General features: G+C 39.2%; 2 protein-coding genes across 3 annotated transcripts in view; one reads left to right on the top strand and one right to left on the bottom strand.

Moving 5' to 3' along the window:
• Positions 1–4,847: 4,847 nt before the first annotated feature.
• On the top strand, positions 4,848–18,872 carry ZNF518B (zinc finger protein 518B). 2 transcript variants are annotated; one of them, XM_080588791.1, is made up of 2 exons: positions 4,848–6,466; positions 13,312–18,872. In XM_080588791.1, the coding sequence occupies exon 2, from the start codon at positions 13,518–13,520 to the stop codon at positions 16,767–16,769; it is 3,252 nt and encodes a 1,083-aa protein (XP_080444917.1). In that variant the 5' UTR covers positions 4,848–6,466; positions 13,312–13,517; the 3' UTR covers positions 16,770–18,872. The 2 variants fall into 2 exon arrangements, with proteins under 2 accessions (XP_080444917.1, XP_080444918.1); XM_080588792.1 differs by lacking the exon at positions 4,848–6,466 and adding an exon at positions 6,483–7,133.
• The window catches only part of CLNK (cytokine dependent hematopoietic cell linker), a 31,975-nt gene continuing 26,307 nt past the window's right edge, over positions 16,780–22,447 (bottom strand). Inside the window, exon 14 of the mRNA XM_080588915.1 lies at positions 16,780–21,490. Coding sequence (XP_080445041.1) covers positions 21,359–21,490 — 132 coding nt within the window. The 3' untranslated portion in view covers positions 16,780–21,358. The remainder of the gene's footprint in view (positions 21,491–22,447) is intronic.

Below are 22,447 nucleotides of genomic sequence, written 5' to 3'. Positions count from 1 at the left end.
TTTAACGGCAGTAGCCAGGTTGAGCTCCAGATGAGCTTTGGCCTTTCTAATTTTCTCCCTGCACAGCCTCGCTACATCCTTGTAGTCCTCCTCAGTGGCCTGCCCTTTTTTCCAAAGATTATAAACCCTCTTTTTTCTGCTAAGCACAAGCCGCAACTCTCTGTTGAGCCAGGCCGGTCTTCTTCCACGCCGGCTCGTCTTTGGGCACGTGGGGACGGACCACTCCTGTGCCATCACGATTTCCTTCTTGAGGAGCGCCCAGTTTGGGACTATGTCTGAAGATCCAGGAATTTCGTAGAATTTATTTTCTGACTGTATAAATCTGAAACATTATTTTTTTCCTCCTTAATATTAGATTGTAGAGAGTGAATGATTACTATAAAAGATCAATGAGATTCTTTGAATGGAAATAGTAACTCACCACAAAGAAAGTTTAATAGATACTTATGACTCATCAAGGGGGGTATTTAAGGAGCATTTATTGCTGAAGTTGCCATAGCAGCGGAAAACTTTTAAACCCCCATGGGCCTCAAATATGGAAAATCTGTGATTCTGTAGCATTTTCTAAAATTCAAGCTCTTTTGCATCAAACAATATATGTGAAATAAATTCTGCAATAGTAGACTTGCTGGAAAACTGTCCAAAAAATTACACTCTTTTTGGTCTTATGTCACAGGGGTGCACCACAGCTGTCAGACATCTGAGAGACTTTCCAGAAATCTACAGGTTCACAAAAATGTTAAGCCAGAAGCTATATAAAATTTTAATCTCCTGAGCCCTTTCTGAGATAAGAAATTAAAAGATGCCCCTTAAATGTGTTTTTGAGAGGATAACCAGGATAAGTCAGTTTTGATATCACATCACATCTCAGGGCTGTATTCAAAGGCTTGTACATAACGAAGCATAGCTCAGTCTCCTGCCATGCTCAGAGCTCTGTGCAGACAGAACAGCTCTAGGGGTTTAGGGTGTTGAGCAGGAGGAAGAAAAGTTCTCAGGCTTGACTGAACCAAGTATTTACTCATTCTAGAGCCTTGGGAATACCTTAAAATATTTCATTCTATTAATTCATCACCTGTTCCACTTTAGGAATTAAGCACACATCAATACAGAAGTAAAACAGAAGCAGTATGGATGATCAGAATTGGATATAGATGATCAGAGCTATTAAGGGGAGAGGGTGGGGAAGACCCCAAACTCCTGTTTTGTCAGTTTTCATTTATTCTAGAGAAAAAGACACACTGAACAGTCTTATATATACCCTTGAATATTTTCTTTAATGTGAAACTAGGATCCTTTATAAAAAGCCATGAAGAAAAATACTTTTAAATAAAGGAATGCCATCTAAGGTCTGTATAACTTTAACTCGTTTTGAATATGTGTAGATTTAACAGGGATGATCTTCCACCTGTCTTTAATTTCCTCATAGACGACACAACAATAATGAGAAAACAGAAGCTTCACAGAATGGCTAATTACCTGAAAAAGCTCTTAGAGCAATTATGGTACTTAAGGAGAGGTCTAAAGTACATTTGTTGAGTCAGGGGAATGAGGTCCCTATCTCAGTGGGGGTGAAAGTACTTTTGCTGTAGCAAAAGTATGGAAAACTGTATTCCTAAGGGAAAAAAATGTATTTAATTCTGTTATTACAGAGCAGCTATCTCTAACACAGGTAAGATAATACCCACACTGATTTTACCACCTGTTTGCTCACTATTATGTGGTAAGCCTCTCCCATTTCTCCCACACAGGTATATTTTACTTTTTATGGTCACTCCCCAGCAGAACTTGAAATAGACGATTAAGTCTGATGGGATTGGTTTTGTAGGAAAGCACTAGATATTAAAGAGACACTAGAACAGCATTACTGCAAGGTTTGTTTTTACCAGGTTATATCAACATGCAATTGACATGACAGACGTATTGTGTTACTGCATGTGTAGATATTTAGAAATGAAACACATTTCTAATAGTTTATTTATCCCACTTTCAAAGATACCATATCCTTGATGTTTTAGTAAACCTGCAGATAGTGTATGAAAAGCCTGAAATGAGTATTAAGACATGTTAATGACAGCTATTTTTCTAAATTTCATGCAAAATGTAAGACTGTTTTCCACATTTCTGTCTTAATGTTCATGCAATGAGTCTGCCATGAACACTGTGTTGCTTGACTAAGGCTGTTGCAAGGCACTTTCACAAAGCTGTGCTGGGGAGGTTCTGGCTGGATAGTAGGGAAAATTTCTTTACTGTGAGGGTGGTCAAACACTGGAACAGGCTTCCTAGAGAGGTGGTTGATGCTACATGACTGTCAATGTTCAAGAGGCTTTTGGATAATGCCCTTGATAATATGCTTTAACTTTTAGCCCTGAAGTGGTCAGGCAGTTGGACTAGATGATATCTGTGGGTCCCTTCCAACTGAGCTATTTCTATTCTAGAGTTATTATATACATAGGTGGTCTCAAATATTTATAAGAAATAGCTACAAAACACAAAAATAAGCAGTGATGGAGAACTCGTCATTTGTAACAACACGTGTTTTAATCTAGTTGATATACTTCTAAGTTTTGCTTCTGCTCACTTTGCATTCCCTCCCATGCCTTCACGAAGCCCCCCGCCCCCGCCAAGGATCGGAGTGTAAGTTTCCTTAAACTAAAGGTAAATGTCTGCAGAGGGGTTTATAATGTTAGCATAGTGCACTCTGATAGCAAAAAACATGAAGTTAATCTTTATAAGATATAGGAGCAGGGTTACGTGTTGACCACTAGAGAGCAATAGAAAACCAGTAGTTTTACGGGTGGTACCGTAAAATTTCAGCACCCTACAGGGCTGTAACATTTTTAAAAGTACAGATGCAGAAATGAACATCATAATGTAAAATTACCCTCTTGCCACTTCTTAATAGTCCTGCTATTCTGTTTGATTGGAGGGCATTAGAAGCGAGCACTCTGATAATAAGCAGCAACCTGCACCTCAAGAAATGTCTGAAATGTATCATATCTGACATGCACTTTGTGTAGCCGCTTTAATCAGGAATGTATCATAAAACATTGAGATCAGCTGCAGAAATGTAAAGCTGTTATTTTCAGTCTCCAAGCCCAATCCTGCAAGTGCACCCCTCCCCCGCCCCCCCCCCCCCCCCCCCAAGAGGAGTGGGGAACTTTCAGAATTTAAACTTGCTTCTATTTCAAATTCTCATTTTTGTCATCTGTATGCATTTTGTACTTGCACACTTCAGAAAACAAAGATTGGGTTTTTCTTTTCTAAGTGCTCTGAACTCTTACAAAGTGGTATACTTCCACCCTGAAAGACAAAATGTTCCTCTGTTTCAAGTATATGTTTCACTCTTTATATAATTCAGATCTACAGTGTGTATTCACAGAATACATAACCAAATGAAGCACTTTCCCCTCTATTCACAGATCACAATAGACTGTGCAGTTGCATTATCACAGCATATAGTGAAACCATATCCACCTGAGTGTAATTATGATAGTCTTGAAGAGATAGGAGGATGTTATGTGAGGGTACTTCTACAGTTCAAGGAGAAATTTTGTATGTCTCAAAAAAAGTGTCCCTTTTCATTGGCAACTTCTGTTATCACTACTGTTTTTCTCAGGTTTTCCAGTACATCTCTTTCCTACTTTTTGAAGCTTGTGTATTTAGTAATATGCACAGAAAACTCTTCCAAGAAAAACTCCTAGAGCCCTTCATTTAATCTTGTAGTCCTTTTACCCTCTTTATATTTTTTCGTCCTGGTTCCTCTCCAAGCACATCTGTTTCATAGTTTTGCAGCTGAGTTGCAAAGCTGTAGCTCAACATCAAAAATTCTCTGTGGCCCTCCTGGCTCTTCAAGCCATCATCAGCATTTCATGTCAGATAATCTTGTTACTGAGTGGAAGGAAATGCAGGCTGACAGAGAGACAGTCAGCAGCAGAGGAGGAGTTGTGCCGAATTCCTGGTGGGCAGGTCTCACAGGGGATAACAATGGTACAAAGGAACAATAGATTTTGTCCCAAATGCAGGAAGAGCATCATCTCTTTGCCGCAAGAACTAGGACTCGCTCTAAAGTAAAGCAGGCTACTTACTTAGCTGATGATTCTGTTTGCTAATTGGTATCATTACCACCAGCATCTACCTAAGCAACAACCCTTACCATTACCAGGTAATGACCCTCACTTTAGGGTCCTCATTGTGGATGCCCCCAAGTGCCCGACTAACACTGGTGGTACCTGTAGGGTCAGGGAATTAAAGGACAAATAGGGAAGGAATGGAAGACCTCACAAGGGTGTGAATTCACTGGTCAATGGCAAAAGAAAGGGGAGTGATGAGGTGATAAGTCTACAGAATTATCCTGTCTCTGGTAGTCTAAATAGGTTGAGGGCTGGAGACTAAATGAGAAGGGGAGCTAGGATCTGAACGGATCTGACTCATTTCAGCGAAGACAGCATTTACATGACAGTGAAAGGAAATGGTGGAGTAGCTGTGAACACAAGGATACAAAATGCAGGGAGGAGACTGAACTTAGTGTAGCTGGAAAACAGCAAGGAAGCTGCAAATTGGCTCTTAATCTTTCCATTAAAAAAAAAAAAGGCTTTTCTGGGTCACATCGTTTAATCTGGCCTTATTTAAATACTGAATGATCTATTTGCTTTTGCTACAGGCAATTGCTTTTCTAACCTAGGAACAGGCTAAGGAAGAATTGTGAAAGTGTTTAATCACTGTTGTGTATCAGATAACTTGTTCAATTTCACGGATATGAAGTGCATTTATCACACTCAGGACTGTTTAAGATACAGCTAAATGATGTGGAAAAAAAGAACAAACCGAACACCACAGAACATTTGACCAGCAAACTCTTTATTTCTTGACTTACTACTTGTGTTACACAGTATCATCTTTTATTTCAGGAATGTTTCTATTGCTTCTGATTTTCAAGAAAACTATATGCTAAGTGTAACCCACATATATTTATCTTTGCAGAACAGTTGACACAAACCAGTTAAGTCGAGATCATCCGTGGTGGCTTTCATGGCATCCACACAGATGATACATAACTCTAACTGATTAGATGACAATGTTAGCTATCTCAACGCATAAATTTGTCAAGGCAAAGGCTGATCCACTCCCATAACCTGTCTGCAACATAGAGTACAGTGAATGCCTATGATGGAGTAAGAACACAAAATACCACCTGTATCACTCAGGCGTACCTAGACAACGGCAAAACTAGGTCAAGCCCACTCTTTCCTATGGTACTAGTAAAGACTCATCAGAAGATACGACCTACTAGCGGTTCCTTTTATCGCACAGATCCCATGTAACAGAACAAGCAGGAAAATGGCATACAACTGTTAAGTCTTGTACAGAAAAAGCTCCATTTTAAAGACACTATTTGCAAAGACTCTGGATTCTATGTTAAATGTGGTTTCCTCTTTAAGTATAATAGTTAAATACTGTGGTCACATTAAAAGGATCTTTAGGAGGTAGCATGCTAAAAGTTTAAACTTTTCTCCCTTCAAATTAGACTACGAACAATTTCTTTAAACAGAAATTTAGATTTAATAGGAAGCAACAGAAAACAACCACTACACCATCGTGCTACTTAACTGAGGAATCCCTGTGAAATTTAAGCCTATGTCCTGTATTAAATTAACCACTGTGATGTCAGTGGGAATGTGGTGAGATATTGCAACCACCAGACTTTTGTCCTGTCAGAACCCTTCCCTACAAAGGAAAACCAAATGCAGTGTGATAAGAACCGTGACAGTGCCAGCAAACAGGGCGCTGCGCAACCCTGCCGAGCACGACACAAGGGTGCTTCGCTTCCCCCTGGTTTTCCCGTATCCCTGCGATCTCAGTCACGCAACACACGACAGACATTGAGCATACAGCAACCCTACGACGAACCCTTCTCCAGTCATCCTTCTGGTAAACACTGAACGCCTTTTAACATCAACCCGGCCTCGTCCTCCGCCACCACCACTCCCCTCGAGCCGCGCACGGTTGGTTGACAGCTCGGCGTGCGGGGCCCGGCTGCACTCCCCGCGCCTCCTCGAGGTGGCACCGCTGCGCCGGGCTCTCCTCCCAAGGGATCCCCGCGGGGCCGTGCCCGGCCGGGCCTCACGGTGCGGGCTGCGGCTCGCAGCGCGCCTGCGCCACCGCCGGCGCGCGCGGGGCGCCTCAGTAGAGTTCTACACGGCGCCGCCGGCGGGAACGGCGGCGCGGCGCTGACCAATGGGGCGGCGCGGCGCATGGCCGCCGCTGAGGTCAGTTCCGCTGCCCGTCGCCGTGGTGAGCGGAGGGCCGGGCCGAAGTAGCACTAGAAGCAGCACTAGGAGCAGCAGCACTAGAAGCAGCAGCAGCACTAGAAGCAGCAGCAGCACTAGAAGAAGCAGCAGCAGTAGAAGCAGCAGCAGCAGTAGAAGCAGCAGCAGCGGGCGGGGGGCGCGGGCTCGCTGTCGCTGGGGTAAGTGCTTCGGAGGCGCCAAGGAGCGGCGCCTTCTGTGGGGAGAGGTGGAGCGGGCGCCGCGCCTGGAGCCGAGGGGAGTCTGTGAAGCGGCAGAGGAAGACAACGCTTTTATCGCCCTCCTCCCAGCCGGGGGGGGGCTCCCGCACCGCCGGGCTCCCCCGGGCGGTCCCGCGTCGCGGCTGCCAGCCTGCGTGCCCGCCTTCCTGAGGGGGAGGTCTGAAGGGGGTCCCGGCGGCGAGCGCGGGCTGCGGCCCGGCGCAGTGCTGCCCCCTGCGGGCCGCCGGCGGCGTTGCCGCGGCGCTGCGGGCGGAGCCGCCTCCCCGCCGGCGGCGGCGGCAGCGGGCGGACGGCTGCGAGGCCTTGCGGAGGATGCGCCGGCCGCCCGGTCATCCCTCACCGCCCGGGCACCGAAGCGAAGACGCTCTGTCAGCGAGACGGGCCTGGCCTCCTCGGAGGGGCAGCACCGTGTCTGCGTGGGCGGGCTGGATGCCTGAGAAAATTGGGATTTTTTTTTTTTTTTCGTCTTTGTTTTTTCTTGGTGGTAAGCTGGCGGGTGCTGCTGGCTCGTGGACGCCATGAGAGTGCTGTGGATTCGCCTGGACTCTAAAGCTGTTGTCCAGGTTTGGCGTCTGGGACGTTTTTCTTGAAGAAGAGAAGCTTTCGGGTTAGTAACCACGTTACTGAGCAAATTGAACATCTTGCCTTTCGTATGTAGATTTTGTTCTTTATAGTGTTTAGGCATAAGAATCTCTTAATTAAATCTGAAACTAAATTTTTTTGCTACGGAATCTATCATAAAAATATCTGACATTGGACGCTAAAGAAAAAATTGATGTATAAAATGACAGAATTCTTTTAAAAAATAATCCAGTATTATCATGGATGTAGCCTACGTGTCCTGAAGCACACGTGTAATAAAAAGAAGTCTTTTGTTACAAAGAAGACTAATGGTATTCTACAGGATTTTGCTAGTATTCTCTTCTGCGTGACTACTACAATAAAAGGTTGTAGTAGTAGGTCCTTTTCTTGCAGATCCTTATGTAAGTGGTTTATTTGATTAGAAATTAAATCCATAGAGATGAATTTTAGCATCTACATGAGTGTTTTGTGAACTGGGTATGGAGGAATATGTAATAGAGCTCTTTTCTCCTTCCTCTCCCATTTTCTGTAGTGTCATGCTTCCTTGCTTTGTTGCTTACAGGCCTTAAAGCATAGAACAAGGTAATACTAAATGCTAGTCAGTATGCTTTGGATATACAGAGAGATTTTTGAAATGGTTGTAATTTCTGTGAAATAGAGAGGTATGCAACATAAATTCATAAGATAATCATGCATGTAATGATAAACAACTGTATGAGCATCTCTTTGGACACTGTCTAAAGTATTGCCTTTGATATAGTAGTTACATTAGGGTGCCTTGCTTAGTTTATTGCAATAAGACCACCAAGCAGTTGAATTATATACCAGAGTCTTTTATATGTCAGGTACAGATAAAGCTAGGCCTCAGGCCTAGAGCCTCAGACCTCCATTTCAGTAGAAAACTGTGTATTTATATACTGCATTTTATATATATATATATGATGCCTTTTATGTACATGCCTTTTATATACATGCCTTTTTATGTCTATAAATGTTGATACATTTTTAGAATTTTTCATCTATGCATTAGAAAAATATTTAGTTACTTTTAATCAATATTTTGCATAACTTTATACCATAAGTAGTAAACATTCTGAATGTAGTTACATTTTTTTCAGTAGAGTGAAATAACTGTATATTTTATAATAAAAGTAAGATTTAAAAACTTGGTTCGTGGTCTTTGTTCTTTCTTAATTATCTGCATTGACATTCCTCATTGATTTTGATTGAAAAGCTTGATGTGAATTTCAGATACAAAAAGCCCTATGTCTGTGTGATTAGCTGTCACTTTGAAGCAAAATGCAATTTTAAGAAGAAATAATTACAGATAAAATCTCTTTGGTGTATTTGAATAATTCGCTTTTAATACAAAATGAGTGGTTTTAATTAGTTGCAATATTATGCAATACTTGGGTCAAGCGCTTTGGATCTCTACTAGTTGTTAGGCCTAAAGCTAGTGGCTGGCAATTGTGGGTTGTTGGCTAGTCAACCCCTGTTGCTGGGTCAGTAGGACAGTTCACTCAGCTTATCAGATACAGCCAACCAATACTACATGGCTTGTATGTGGCATAGTATGGAGTTGTGAAATGCAGACAAGATAAGTTTACATGGAGATTTAAGTTTTCCCACAGAGACTCGCATTTTGCATGCTATACTCCTGGTACAGTGATGCACAGTGTCTTCTAATTCTTTTTAAACTTATTTCTCTTAGGAAATGACTTGAATGGGTTTTTCAATACCAAAGGAGAGCTTGATTGTTGAGTGCGGTTTGTGAACTTAGTATGTGAGAGGTGTATACTTCGCTGAAGTAAGGTTTACTTATTTGATCACGTATGATAAAAACATGCTGCTTGCCACATCCATTTTGTTGATAGTAGTGTATACTTTGAGGTAAAGAAGGGAAGTAAAAGAGTGGAAAAGAAATATTTTTCTTTGAGATGATGAACAAAGTATTAATGTATTTGAAGTTAATGGAAATTTTCATAAATATAGAATAATGGGAAGATGCTAGGAATTCCTGTCTCTGACAGTGGCTGCGTCAGTGGTTTGTAATTTACTGCAGTGCAAAAACTTTGTACTGGATGGATTTGGCATAGTCAGACTGCAGAGGATGTCTATTTACGTATTTATTTTTACTTGGTGTTTGTTTTCTAACCTTTATAAAAATGTGGTATCTAGTGTTCGAAATACGTTTTGACTTCTGTGGATCTGTTGATCTCTATCTTGAGAAGCAAGGTTCAAGATACACTACTTAGTGTTACGTGCAAGGTGGGAATATTTCCTTTCATTAATTTTCCTTTTTTTTAATGTCATTGAATAGTAAGTGTTTGGTAGGAGTGAATAAAGTTTGGTTTAACTTCCTGTTATCCTTTTTTTCATGTGCCTCTGTTTCTTCTTCCAAGTTTTTCCAAAAACTAGGGTATCTAGAGTTTCAAAGTATTTTCATAAACTTTTTTTTTTTGTGAATACATTCTTGTAAAGACAGTGACTAGAACTGACTTTTGACACTCCTAGTATCTTTTATGTGATTTCTTCATCAGTCCCATTCCTGCATTTCTATTCAGACTCCTTGTAGACTTTCAGGTCTTGTTCCAGTGGTATCTTTGGTTTGGTCTGTGCGCTCTGCATCTGATTGTAACTTGAAAAAATACAGTATGTATAATTTAATTAAATCTTCTGAAGCATGTCTCTGCTAACAGTTAATTACCACAATTCTTCAGGGTAATTCTCAGCCTGCCCCCTCCTCTCCCCATTCATGCTGGTATGAAGTGAATGGATGCTGGATTATTGCACCACCTTTCTGTGTGTACTTTAAAGATCTATTTTTTTTGAAGTAATCAGAAAAAGCAAATAATTTCATTCCTGTGTTTAATGAAAAATCAAAAACCAACACATTGCAGTGTACTTTGTTTTAGCCAAAATAGTGATAAAATGGAATGGTTTGCATCAAACCTTTCCTGATCACTGAACAGTTAATTAAAAAAAAAAAAAAAAAAAAAAACAAAAAAAGATTGTGGGGGAAAAAAAAAGCTAGGTAGACAGCAAGGGTGTAATTTCAGCAGCTGCTGGTCATTCAGTTAATTTTCACCTTGTACTGGGTTAGGCTGGAATGGAGTTAAATTTTTTAAGAGCAGCCTGTATTGGGCTGTGTTTTGAATTTGTGGCTAAAACAGAATTGATAACATACCAGTGTTTTGGCTGGTGTTGAACAGTGTTTGCACAATGTCAAGGCCTTTTTATTATTTTTTTTTTTCCCTTACTGCCCCCCTAGGCTCGTAGTGAGTAGACAAGGGGTGAGCAAGAGACTGGGAGGGGGCACTGCTGGGACAACTGGTTAGGATTGGCCAGGTGGGTATTTCATACCATAAAACATCCTAATATGCAATAATAACTGGAAGTAGAGGAAAAAGGGGAGAGGAGTGTCGGCTTCCAAGGTGGTTGCTGTGTGTAGACTGGCTGGGTGTTGGTCTGCTTGTGGGAGATGGTGAGTGAGTTCGTTTATGTCACTGCCTCCCCTACACTTTGCTTCTTACTTTCATCTATGACACTGTCTTTGTCTCAACCCATGAGTTTTCTTGCTCTTCTCCTGCAGTTCACTCCCCTTTCTATTCAGGGAGGGATGGGAACTGAGTGAGAGGCTGTGTGGGTGTTTGGATGCTGGTCGGGTTTAACTGACCACATGCCTCAAATGCAGTCACAGTAACTCCAGCAACATTTGAAACCTGGCTTCTAACAACACTGATTTGAACATAGTATTTGTCACAGGTCTGCATAAAAGCTTGGAGTTGGGGTTATATACCCATTTGGTTTCTCTTTCAAATATAAAACTACTTGAGTTAGAAAAGTTTAGAAAGACTACTAGCCTGTTCTCTGAGTTACCTCTGTTAAATTCTTCTAGTGCTGCCTTCTTGGGCTGAACAGTTGAGGTCTGTCTGGTAAATTGAAGGTTTTATAAGAAGTTTGACAGTGTTTCCTGTGCTTTCTTGGTCTTTAAAGGTGGTGGATCCTTTTTCATGCTGTTCTGGAAGGTGAAGTTTACAGTGTTACAAAAAATAAGAAAACTTTCCATGTATTTCGTTTAATACTGGTTTTTGTGATCAAGGTTGTTGATGGCATAAGGTACGCAATGCTTATCTGCTGGCCAGTTTATGTGGAGTGCAGTTTCAGTATGAGCAGGTAATTGCTAACAGCAAAAAAGGCAAAGACAATATTAATCTAATTTCACCTGTCCCTTTCAAAATGCAGTTTTTTTAGTTACTTGTTAAAACTGTACAAATCATCAAAGCATCTTTGGTCTGGATGCAGCACTTGAGCTCTCCAAACTCTTGTATAATCTTTCTCCTGAAATAAAGCAGTGGATCTCTTGAATATAGGTCTACCGTATGTCTTTTGTGTCAACAAGATTCATCCCAAGTCTAAAGTTATGTTAGCAGGGGAGAACAGTCCTTCTGAGATCATCAGAAGCGTTTATTTTACTTTCCTCCTGTTATCCAGGTGCTAATGTTACCAATGTTAGATTAAAACAACCAAACAAATCAAACACAAAACTTCAGATCATGATATAGTAATGTATACTTTTCCTCTTCCTGGGAAGCTGCCGTGGATTTGTTTTTCAAGCAGGGATGTAGCTATAGCTGTCTGCACTGTAATGAGATGAGACTGCTATAGTCCTAAGTGCTACCTACTGGTGAGTTTGAGGTGTGCCACCATCCATCTGCTAGAGACTGAAAAGGCAATTATCTAACCAATTTTCTAACTTTTTGCTGTTGTTTGAGGTTACGTCAATTCATATGCTCTTTGTGTAGCCCCATCTCTAGGGTGGCATTCTTACAGCAATTAGGAATGTTAGCAGATGGAACGCAGGGAGATGCAGGAAGAACCTTCTGGATTCTTACTCATATCCAGGCAATGTAAAGGTGTTCTGGAGTGTCAAGTTCTCATTCAGGTAGTATTATAGTAGTAAGATGTTAATATGTGATCTCAGCTCTGTGAGAGGGTTTTAGAGCCCAAATCAAGCCCTATTCTCTGTAGATAGTCATGGAGAGAAACTAGATTTCAGGAGGAGAAATAGCCATCTTCTGTGTGATATATTAAAATGCAGGAGTCTAGAAATAACCTCAGGTTCTATACTTGAATGCAGATCTGTGCAACACTATGTCTGTAAGTAAGACTGTTTGAGTAAGAAAGGTGTTGAATAGATTTTTATTTGTTACTGTTAGCTTTGGACTTTATCTTGTTTTATTTATGTCTCAAAAAGATGCTTCAGTTGTTTATTTTCCAAATTTCAATGGTGTCGTAGTTTTGGCAAAAGCTTTTAAAGCTGAGATCTTGTTCGTGTTAAATATAGAAAAGTGACAGTAAGTACTAGAACCTGTGGGGCCAAAAGTGTTGCACAAGTGATTGTGGTGGTTTTATACTAATAATACTGTTCTTCCTCTGCCTACCATTGCATTGCTTATTTTGCTCGAATAATACATTTTCTATTATTGGGTTGGAGTGAATTATTTATGTGCTTGTCCACAAGCACATGTATGTAGAAGTGATTGTACTGATATTAATAGAAGTGAAAGTAATTAACTTATTGCAGCCACAGATTGTTTTGACCTAATTATTTTGAGAATATGTGAAGTAGAAATCATATGTTGTTATGAGTTAATGTTCAGGACTGCTTGGATCTGGAAACATTGGCATGGCTTAGAAAAGAATTTACATCTATACTTCAGGAATTTTTATGTTAACTTGGTTGTGTGTTTCTAATAATCCTTAGAGTTGGACTTGCTTTCCTTTTTCTTACTGCTATTCATAAATGAGTGACACCTATAGTGTTTTATAGTATCTTTTCCTCAGTCAAGGACTGTATATAAACTGAAATCAAATTCTGGTGCTGAGTTCTGTTACTGAGCATCTTTTTTGTTAGGCTTAAATAGGTGTTTTTAAATTGATTTTTTTTTTCACAACATGGAAGAAACTATCTAGGTTTTGTTATATATTAGATCATTTCATGAATTTACGAACAGTGAATATAAGAAAACATTAAAGGGTTATTTATTTGGATATATTTCATGTAGAGTTAATGATTGTATGTGCACAATACAATCAATGTTACATTAACAAGTTTGCATGTTGTAATTAAGCTGTAGTTCACTGTATTTTAGTGATTAGTAAATCATAACTGACTTAATCTTCTACTTTTTATTCCCTAGTGCTGCAAGTTGATTGAATAAAATTAAGGACATGGAATATAATATGGATGCAGTTCCTTGAGCACCACTTCTTCCAAAGAGCATATTTTGCAGATTGGTGGCCCGAATGAGTAATTGATAAGCAGCATACACAAGAGTAATATCAAGAAAACATTGTCTGTTACTGCTCTGTTTGACAAGACTACTGCAGAGTTGCATCTTCTCAAATGCAATTGAAGAAAATGAGGGAAATTTTACCAAGATTGTACCCTGGCCAAGTTAATGATAAAAATAATTCCTTAACTACATCCCCAAAGCAATCTTCTGAAGATAAAACAAATCCATCAAAAGGGGATGATGACCAGAACTGCCTGTACCAAGGGACTGAGGCTGAGAATAATAAGTTGTCACTGATAAACTGTATAAAATGCAGAAATGTTCAGAAAATTTCAATGCGAGATATAGAAAAGCATAAGAAACTCGGGTGGACTGAAGACAAAAATTTCATATGTAAGACATGCAGTCATATTCCACCGCCTGCTTTCCATTTTGTTCCTGAAGGTGCCAATGCTGTAGACTTTGAAAAGCATGAAAAAATATCCTCAAGTAGAAAACAGAAAACATTTAAAGTTAAAAACTTTCTGCCAGGTAAATACTACTGTGATAAGTGTAGATTTTCAACACGGGATCCTTTACAGTATAAAAAGCATATAGGTCAACATGAAGAAATTAAATTTATTTGTTCCCAATGTAATTATGTATCTTACACTAAAGGTGAATTCCAGAGACATTTGGTGAAACACACTGGAACTTTTCCTTATCAGTGTGAATACTGTGAATATGGTGCCGTTAGACATGACTATATAGTAAAACATACAAGAAGAGTACATGAAGCACCCACAAAACGGCCTTCAAATACTATCATAAACCACAAGCGAAAGAAGGCTTGCTTGCCAAGTAAAAGCACTTTATTTGAAAAGCAGAAATATGAAGAAATTCCTTTTCAAAGCGAACTTTCAAATTCATCTTCAAATATGATTTGTGAGATTCCAGAAAGAGTGACTAAAATAGTCTGTTCATCTCGTGATACAGAATGTAGCATAAATGCAACATCACTACAGGACAAAACAATATTGGAGCCATCTGAAATAAACATCTGTGAGAATCAAAGTGTGGAAGTTGAGGTTTATTCTCCAAAATCTGAGCCTTTACAACCTGGAATGCCTTTAACAGTAATTGCACCATCTGAACTTGTAGTTCCTTCTAACTGTTTAGCTCAGATAGTAGAGATTAAAATAGTGAATGGAGCTCAACAGCTGGTTCTTAAACTAATACCTATGAAAGAAGCAGCTTACAAACCTGTGAACTGTGCTGAAGAGGAACTTGAGCATCAAGGTATAGAACGATCTGTAGAAGGAAAAAAAACATCTCCTGTGATTCAAAATGAGTTACTAACCATGGAAGTGAATGTAGACAAGTTATCCAGTGTTAGTAACCAGCTTAATTTGGAGAGTACACATGACAAAAATTCTGAATGTCTTTGTTCTTCGGATTCTCAATGTTTAGACTACAATTCTGTATCTATACAGAGAGAAGATGCATCAAAATTACGCCTTCATTTGGTAAAAGGTATTGATGTGCATTCAGGTGTTGCAGAGCTTTATTCTCAGTCTCTGGTGACTAATAGTACTGAAAAAAAAAGTGATCTTAAATCCTCAAAGTGGGAAGTAGATGGAAAAAATAACTTACATTATGATTTGTATTGTTATGAAAAAGGTGCGGATATATCCCGTCCAAAATATGCCACTGTTTCTGAAGATAAAAGTTCCAAGAACGTTTCAGTAAAAGCTACTCAGGAGGGCAAAACATTCTATTCTGCTGCAGTCCTTAAACAAAAAGATACATTGCCTCTAAAGAGGGATGACAAAGAATGTAAGAATCTGGTAGTTAGCTCTGCAGAAACACATCTAACTGGTAAGGGTTTTGATAAAAAATCTGTTACATGTTCTGAAGCGGAAAAAAACTTTCATTTCACTACAACTCCACCTTGGGAGGACATGAGTTTTGGCTTTAGCAAAGTAAAGAAAGCTGAAACTGTAAGTCCAAAAAACAATATTCTTCTGGAATCATTAGAACTACAGAAAATGGAAAATAAGAGCAATCCTTTTGAGGGACCTGTTATTTCATCTGTATTTTCTCTTAGTTCTGGGGCTGAAAATGTTCCAGAGGGCGTCAGATGGGATGATACAACGTGCAATAAGAAGTCAGCTACGTTGCTGTGTAGAAAGATTGCTCAGCTCATGTCTGCTGCTGAATCTAACATGAAATCTGTGCCTTTGAGATGTCAAGCTTCTAGTAAAAAGGTGCATTTCCCTCAGGAAAATTCAGCAAGCTGTGAGAGAGTCGTTCCTGCCACTGAACTGGAACAAGCTATGTCTTTCCCTCAAGTGCATGGTGGAAATAGTGTGATTAGTAGTGAAGAACACAGTAACGAGCAGCTGCTTACGTTTGCAAGAACATCTAAAAGCAGGGTAACTAAAAATTCCAATGTTGCTACTCCAGTGTTTATCCCCAAAGGGACAGTGTTGAGAGTGCTTAATGCTACTAGCAGTCAAAACTCTAAAGGAATAGAGAAGAGTGAAGTATCAGCTCCTTCTGTGTATTGCAATGAAATGCTTTTGCCTCGCCCAGTTCCTGTTAGTGTTTCTGAGAAATTTAGCAGTGATTTGCCACATTTGCCTAATCAGATTGAACCAAATGCTCAGTCTCGAAGTCTATCGCTCAGGCAAAGACCAAGGCGAGAAGCAAGTATTAAAAATAGCAAACAAAATGGTGTACCATATCAGAAAAGCAGTGATGTGAGTAAGCAAAGCAAACCCTATTCAAAAAGTCAACTAGGACCCAAAAATAAGGTAAAACAAGCAAGCTTCAGGGAACTTCCTAAGAGGAAAACAAGAACTCAGTCAGAAACCAGTTCAAGTTCTGACATGTCGTATCTATTGACAGCAAGACGTCTTCGGCTTGTCCCTCTGAGAATGAATCAGCTGATCAAATGCCCTCGTCGCAACCAGCCGGTTGTGGTATTAAACCATCCTGACGTTGACACGCCAGAGATAATTAATGTCATGAAGACTATCAACAGGTATAAAGGTCATGTCCTGAAAGTAGTTCTATCGGAAAGGACAAGTAGTTGTCTTGGTGTCAAACGTTATCGAAAGCGTCTTACTCTTCAAAATGCTGAGACAGGAAGCCAAGCAAAAAAGCAGAGTATGCTAAAAATGAAACTAAAAAAGACCCATAAAAACAATTACCAGGTGGTGGAAGCTTCACCAGCTGAAACACTTCAGTGTATGTTTAAGTGTTGGTTTTGTGGAAGAGTGTATATGGACCAAGAAGAATGGATAAGTCATGGACAAAGGCACTTGATAGAGGCAACCAAGGGTTGGGATGTTCTTTCTCTTCCAGTAAAAAATCATTAAGTGAGAGGTGTTGTTTTTTTGTTTTGTTTTTTTTTTTTTTAAATCTCAATTTTAATGGGCGCCATCAATTTGTTTGGAAAGGAAGACAGGAAAAAACGTTTTACTTCGTGAGAAGGTCTCTACTGTTAGCAAAGTGGGAGAAGAGAGCAGAATTAGGAAGATACTGAGAAGCTTATAATGAGGACTAAGCACTACTTTGCACTCATGTTTGAAATTTTTATTGGAGGTCAACTTCATCTGTTCCATAAGATAAACTTGAAAAAGATTTGCTATGCAAACATTTTTCTAGTTGCCATTCTCTGTGTTAGAATAGTGTGCTGTAACTGATTTGTTCTAGGTCTGTATGAATTAAAATCTTAGACTATGGGATCTGTCTCACAGGGTTTAATTTGTTTTGTTACAGCATGCTGTTTCAGAGATTAGGCATATATGTAGTGAAAAGCACCTTCAATCTTCAGTGGGCAGCAAGCGTATATCAGTTTTTGATGGCAATTTATGTACCAAGCAGAGAAAGTAAAACTTAAGTGCAAGCACTGTTTCAGTGGAAGAAGACTACCTCCACTGACTTTCAAGGAATACAAATGTGTAAATGAAGAATCTGTGAGATCAGAGTTAATCACGCTAGGTCAAATAGCACTAAAAAGATTAATTTTCTGTAGTACTTAGTCTTTACCTAGACTGTATTGCGTAGAGATGAGAAGGAGAGCACAAGACTGTCAAGCTTTTTGTACTGGCTTTGTTCTGAGCAGGCAGAGCCAGAGATACCATCAAACTTGGACTGATAGGAGAGAGAAGCTTTTCTTAATGTGGTCTCAACAGATTGTTCTGAAATCTGAGGAATTAATAGCCAAACATAAACCCTCTAATACCGTGTGTGTGGTCTGATAGGAACACATTTGCAGAATTGGGCATTTGGTTAAAACTTTAGTCAGTAGGTTAATGCTTACTTACAGGGGAAGCTTGCTGAAGAGGAAAGACTTTTCAAAATGAAAAACAGTATTGCACAACTTTGACAGTGTTGAACCAGATTTTCAGTGCAATCTTTCATCCTTAATCTTAAAATTTTAGATGTTGCTAGAGTATATTTTTTGTAGGTGTCAATTCATACAAGCATGTGCCTAGTTACATATGTACTATAATATCTACTGACTTCAGTGCAGTATAAACATTGCTCAGTTGCGTAAACACATTTCTAAGTCAGGGCCAAATTTCAAGTTTTTACAGAAGAGGGATAGTTATTACTGTACGTGAACAATACATGTTTTTCTTCATCTCGTCAATTTTAAATCATTCTATTTTAAAATCGTATAGAATGAATTATATTGAAGCACACAATTGCAATTAAAATCACCTATTACATTTTTAAAGATAAGAAGATCAATACTGACTGTAATGCTGGATGTTTATTGTATGTTTGAACTGGGACTACTCTTTTGAAAAACTGGTAGTTCCTAACTCTTCGTTTCGCTGTTCGTGCATTTTTGTAAACAGTTGAACTAAGCTGGGAATATTTTTTTATACACTCCGGCAGATTATACATTGTTTTGATAAAGTATGTATGGTATCTGTATTGAAATGTAAATATTTTAAAACTATAAAGTACATCTGACTGAGGCTTATTTTAAAAAAACAGTTAAAACATTGCTTTCCAAGCATTTTGCAATAGTGTTAAAATCCTTCAGATATTTGGTGCTTTAAGTGAGATCTTTTTCATCACACATTGAAAAATTTTGTATCATTTGTATCATAGACTAACCTATTCCACAGAACAAATTTCCTTTTGTCTGCTTTGTCAGTAATAACGAAATGACAGTTCTCATTTTGTATTCAAATGGAATTATATTTTTTTAGATGGGTACACCAGAGGGTTTTTTCACTTCATGTACTTTTATGCCAAACCTAACAGTACTATTTGCATTTTTGATTCTGAAAATAGTTTCCATTTTAAAACTTTGGCCTATCATATACAATAAATATCGAAATTGTTAACATAAGAAAAACATGGCTAAAATTCCTCCTTTGTTTAAACTCTTTCAGTCCAGGTTACTGTTTGAATTGATTTTGTTTCTGTAGAAGCTACTAAATAAAATGGCTTTGACTTTTCTTCTTAAGAGTTTTCACTGGCAAAATTAGAACATTCCTAATGAAAGCTGTAATCTTTGTGTGTGTGGAAAAAGTGTTGCTGCTCAGCATTATAAACTGTAGGTGGTTTAAGTATACTAGTAATGCTTGTCTTTAGTAAGCAACTTTGCTGTTTTACTAAACATCTACAAGGCTTTGTATGTCACTGACATGGTCTCCTATCTAAATTGTTAAGCTGTTCTATTTTCTCATGGGTTTAATTTAGAAAAAAAAAATATTTTTTTAACATGAAAACCTTCCACAAGTTAATTTATATGGTGACTATAAAAATCTGAAAGCAGATTACATCATGCCTCTCTTCAATTTTCATGAGCTTTGCCAAACTGTACTTAGCAGCTTCTGTTCTGTTGATTTTTTGGTTCTAATGATCAGATAATGTCATGTGAAAATAATTTCTTTCATTTTTAATACTCTCAGTGGTTTGAGAGAAATAATTGTAATGAATGTTCCTTTGCATTCTGATGCAGCATGGAGAAATAAAAAGATTGCAAGGAAGTCAACAACCAACTGTTAAATTCATGTAGAGCTAGTCTGTGCGACTACACAGTACATCATAAGTTGGGTTGGAATGTCATTTTCTGGGCTTTAATGCTTTTATTCTTCTTGGTCCTGTTCTGTAAGGATAAAGTACCTGAGGTTGCTTTCTTGGTGTATTCCAATTACCTCAATAAACTCAGCATGCTGAGAAAAGAAGATCACTAATGCTTTACAAAACAGCTCTAAACTTGCCTTTCGTATTCGTAGGGAAAATTAGTTAAACTTCCCCAAACTCAGATATGAATAAATTATATTTTTTTTTCTGGGAAAAAAAAAATAATAAAATTCTCATCCGCTTTGATAAATGCTGGAACATTTTTAGGTGACTTTGAAACAATTCTACTGCTCCTACTGATAATTTTTATCTGTACACTTGAACATAGTGAGAATTCAAAGGGACTGCTTGCTTAATGGTCCTAACATATGTTTGAAAGTTCAAATATGGAATACAGGTATCTGTCACTTCAGTGATTGCTTTGTCCCTCCACCCTGGCCTCCAGCTGGGGAGACTGAGGGAGTGGCACACCACCAGCTCTGTTCTCAGCCCCCCCTTCCCATGCTCTTGTCCTCCACAGACAGTGCTTTGCTTCTGCCACTCTGCTGACCCTGCCTCAGGCAGCGTTAGGGGCACCTCTGGTGAGCAGGGTGGGGTGTCCTGTGGAAATCCTACCAACTATGTGGTTGTGCCTGCAGTGCTGTCAGTCCGGACAGCCAAAGCACAAAGACATGGGCAGATAGAGGGATGTGTATAAATAGCTCAGCACATTCATTCCCAAATCTTCGTATTATTATTTTATGCTGTGTAAAGCAGGAAGGTATGAAGGGAAGAAGTATGATTGCAAAAGAAGAGCCAGGCACATTTCTCCCAAGAGCAATAGTTAATCTGAGGGAGAGTCTAAAACCCAAGACCAGAGGTGGCCTGCCTAGAAAGGCAATGCCTAAGAGAATCTGAACGACCATAATGTTTATGGGTGACACTAACTTCGTTGATGACACCAAGGCAAGTGGTGCACTTGATATCCCTGTTGGGGAGGGAATTTATCAGGAGAGACCCTGACAGATGTGAGAACTGGGGCCATGTGAACCTCATGAAGTTCAGCAAGGGCATGTACAAGTTCCTGCATCTAGGTTGGCGAGATCTCCAATGTCAGTACCGGCTGGTTGTGGACGTGTAGATGTGGTGCTTAGGGACATGGTTTAGTGGTAGACTTGGCAGTGCTAGGTTAACGGTTGGACTTGATGATCTCAGAGGTTTTTTCCCACCTAAATGATTCTATGATTCTACTTAAGGTGAAGAATATGTGTTAGTTAACCAGTAAGAGTTTTCATTGCTAAAGGTAGCCTTAGAATCTGCTCCAATACCTGGGAGCATCAGCTGATACCCATTGACTTCAGTGGTTGCTGAGCAGGGCTTTTTGTTGTGCAAGTACATATGCACGCTGAATGAAAGTGTTAAACAGCGAATACTCAGACAAATAGCATTTGGTGTGTATTTTTAAAAGCAAGAATATATTTAATATGACTACAATGTGCTTTATTAGGCTTTGCTACTAACTGAGCTTCAGTGACATTTAGGTAAGGAAGACTGGTTTTCATCTTGCATTAGCAGGTACAATGCAAGATAAGCAAATTGCTCAACAGTTGTCAAAGTATCAGGAGTCAGTCTTTTAAGACTTTTCTGTGAATTAATACAATGTGAGGCTCACTTACATCTATTGGATAAAAACAAATTGCAACAAATCAAAAATACAGTAATCTATAACCCAAGTTGGAGAGAAGTTTTTTAGGAGAGTGTTTAGAATGCTTCATAATACGAATGCTTCATCACTCAAAGGCTAATCTGGCTTTTGACGTATTTAAATAATCTATTTACATTTATACAGAAATGGGTGATGTTGAGGCAGAAAGTATCATTTGCGTAACTTGAATGGATATGTAAGGTAGCATTGTTCTCTCTGGCTTCCTGCCTTATCCTTTCCATCGATGAGTGTGATGGGAACATATTTGTAGAAGTCAATGATTTCTTTCACAGAATTAAATTTCTGGGGAAAAAGAAAAATTGTAATTATTCATTGACACTACAAGTACTATATGTTTTTGTCAATAACATTAAAAGAATTGCAAATGACAGCATTAGAAGTAGGCAATATTTTGCGTAGAATTATGATTGGACAGAAGCTATCATAAAAGGAAACGCAATGGGATTTAATCCTCTTATTTTCTTTGTGTCTCCATCTTGTGTGATAGAAAGCAGCTGTCTGCTTGGAGCAAAAGGGAAGCATGTCTAGCCCCAGGAATGCAGTGTCACCCATAAAAGTCTGATAGCAGATGCAATGATAGGTTTTGAAAAGATGAAGCAACTTTAAGTTATTACTAACTTTATCCTATCAAAATTACTCTTAGGTTGTAGTACATGATATACTGCTGGTTTCTCTGTTTTTTGTTGTTGTTTTGTTTTGTTTGTTTTTTACATGTACCTTTTATTTTCCCATTTGATTTGCCAATTAAGTCACTATAAAATCCCTTTAATGTACGAGATCAGGAGGGTTTCAGCAGAGTTTTAATTTTGTTCCCTGCTGTGAGAAACAATGATGTCCCTTAAGCCCATTCATAAAATGATGAATATTTGGTTTGAGGTTCCTGAACTGATCAAGTTGCAACTGAACCATTCTCAAACATGTTGAGACAATCAACATGAGCTGGCAATGTGCGCTTGCAGCCCAGAAAGCCAACCATGTCCCGGGCTGCATCAAAAGAAGCGTGGCCAGCAGGGTGAGGGAGGTGATTCTCTCCCTCTACTCTGCTCTTGTGAGACCACAGCTGGAGTGCTGCATTCAGGTCTGGGGCCCCCAGCACAAGAAGGACATGGATGTATTAGAATCAGTCCAGAGGAGGGCCGTGAAGATGATCAAAGGTCTGGAGCACTCTTCTGGAGAAGAGAAGGCTCCAGGGAGAGAGATCTTATAGCGGCCTTCCAGTACCTGAAGGAGGCTTACAGG

Source organism: Anser brachyrhynchus, assembly GCF_964034855.1.
Source record: "Anser brachyrhynchus genome assembly, chromosome: 4".
NCBI classification, from domain to species: Eukaryota; Metazoa; Chordata; class Aves; order Anseriformes; family Anatidae; genus Anser; species Anser brachyrhynchus.
This window is presented reverse-complemented; position numbering and strand designations above follow the sequence as displayed.

Bases quoted from the DNA above. Each gene is read 5' to 3' on its own strand.
- ZNF518B (XM_080588791.1), top strand. From the start codon at position 13,518: ATGCAATTGAAGAAAATGAGGGAAATTTTACCAAGATTGTACCCTGGC.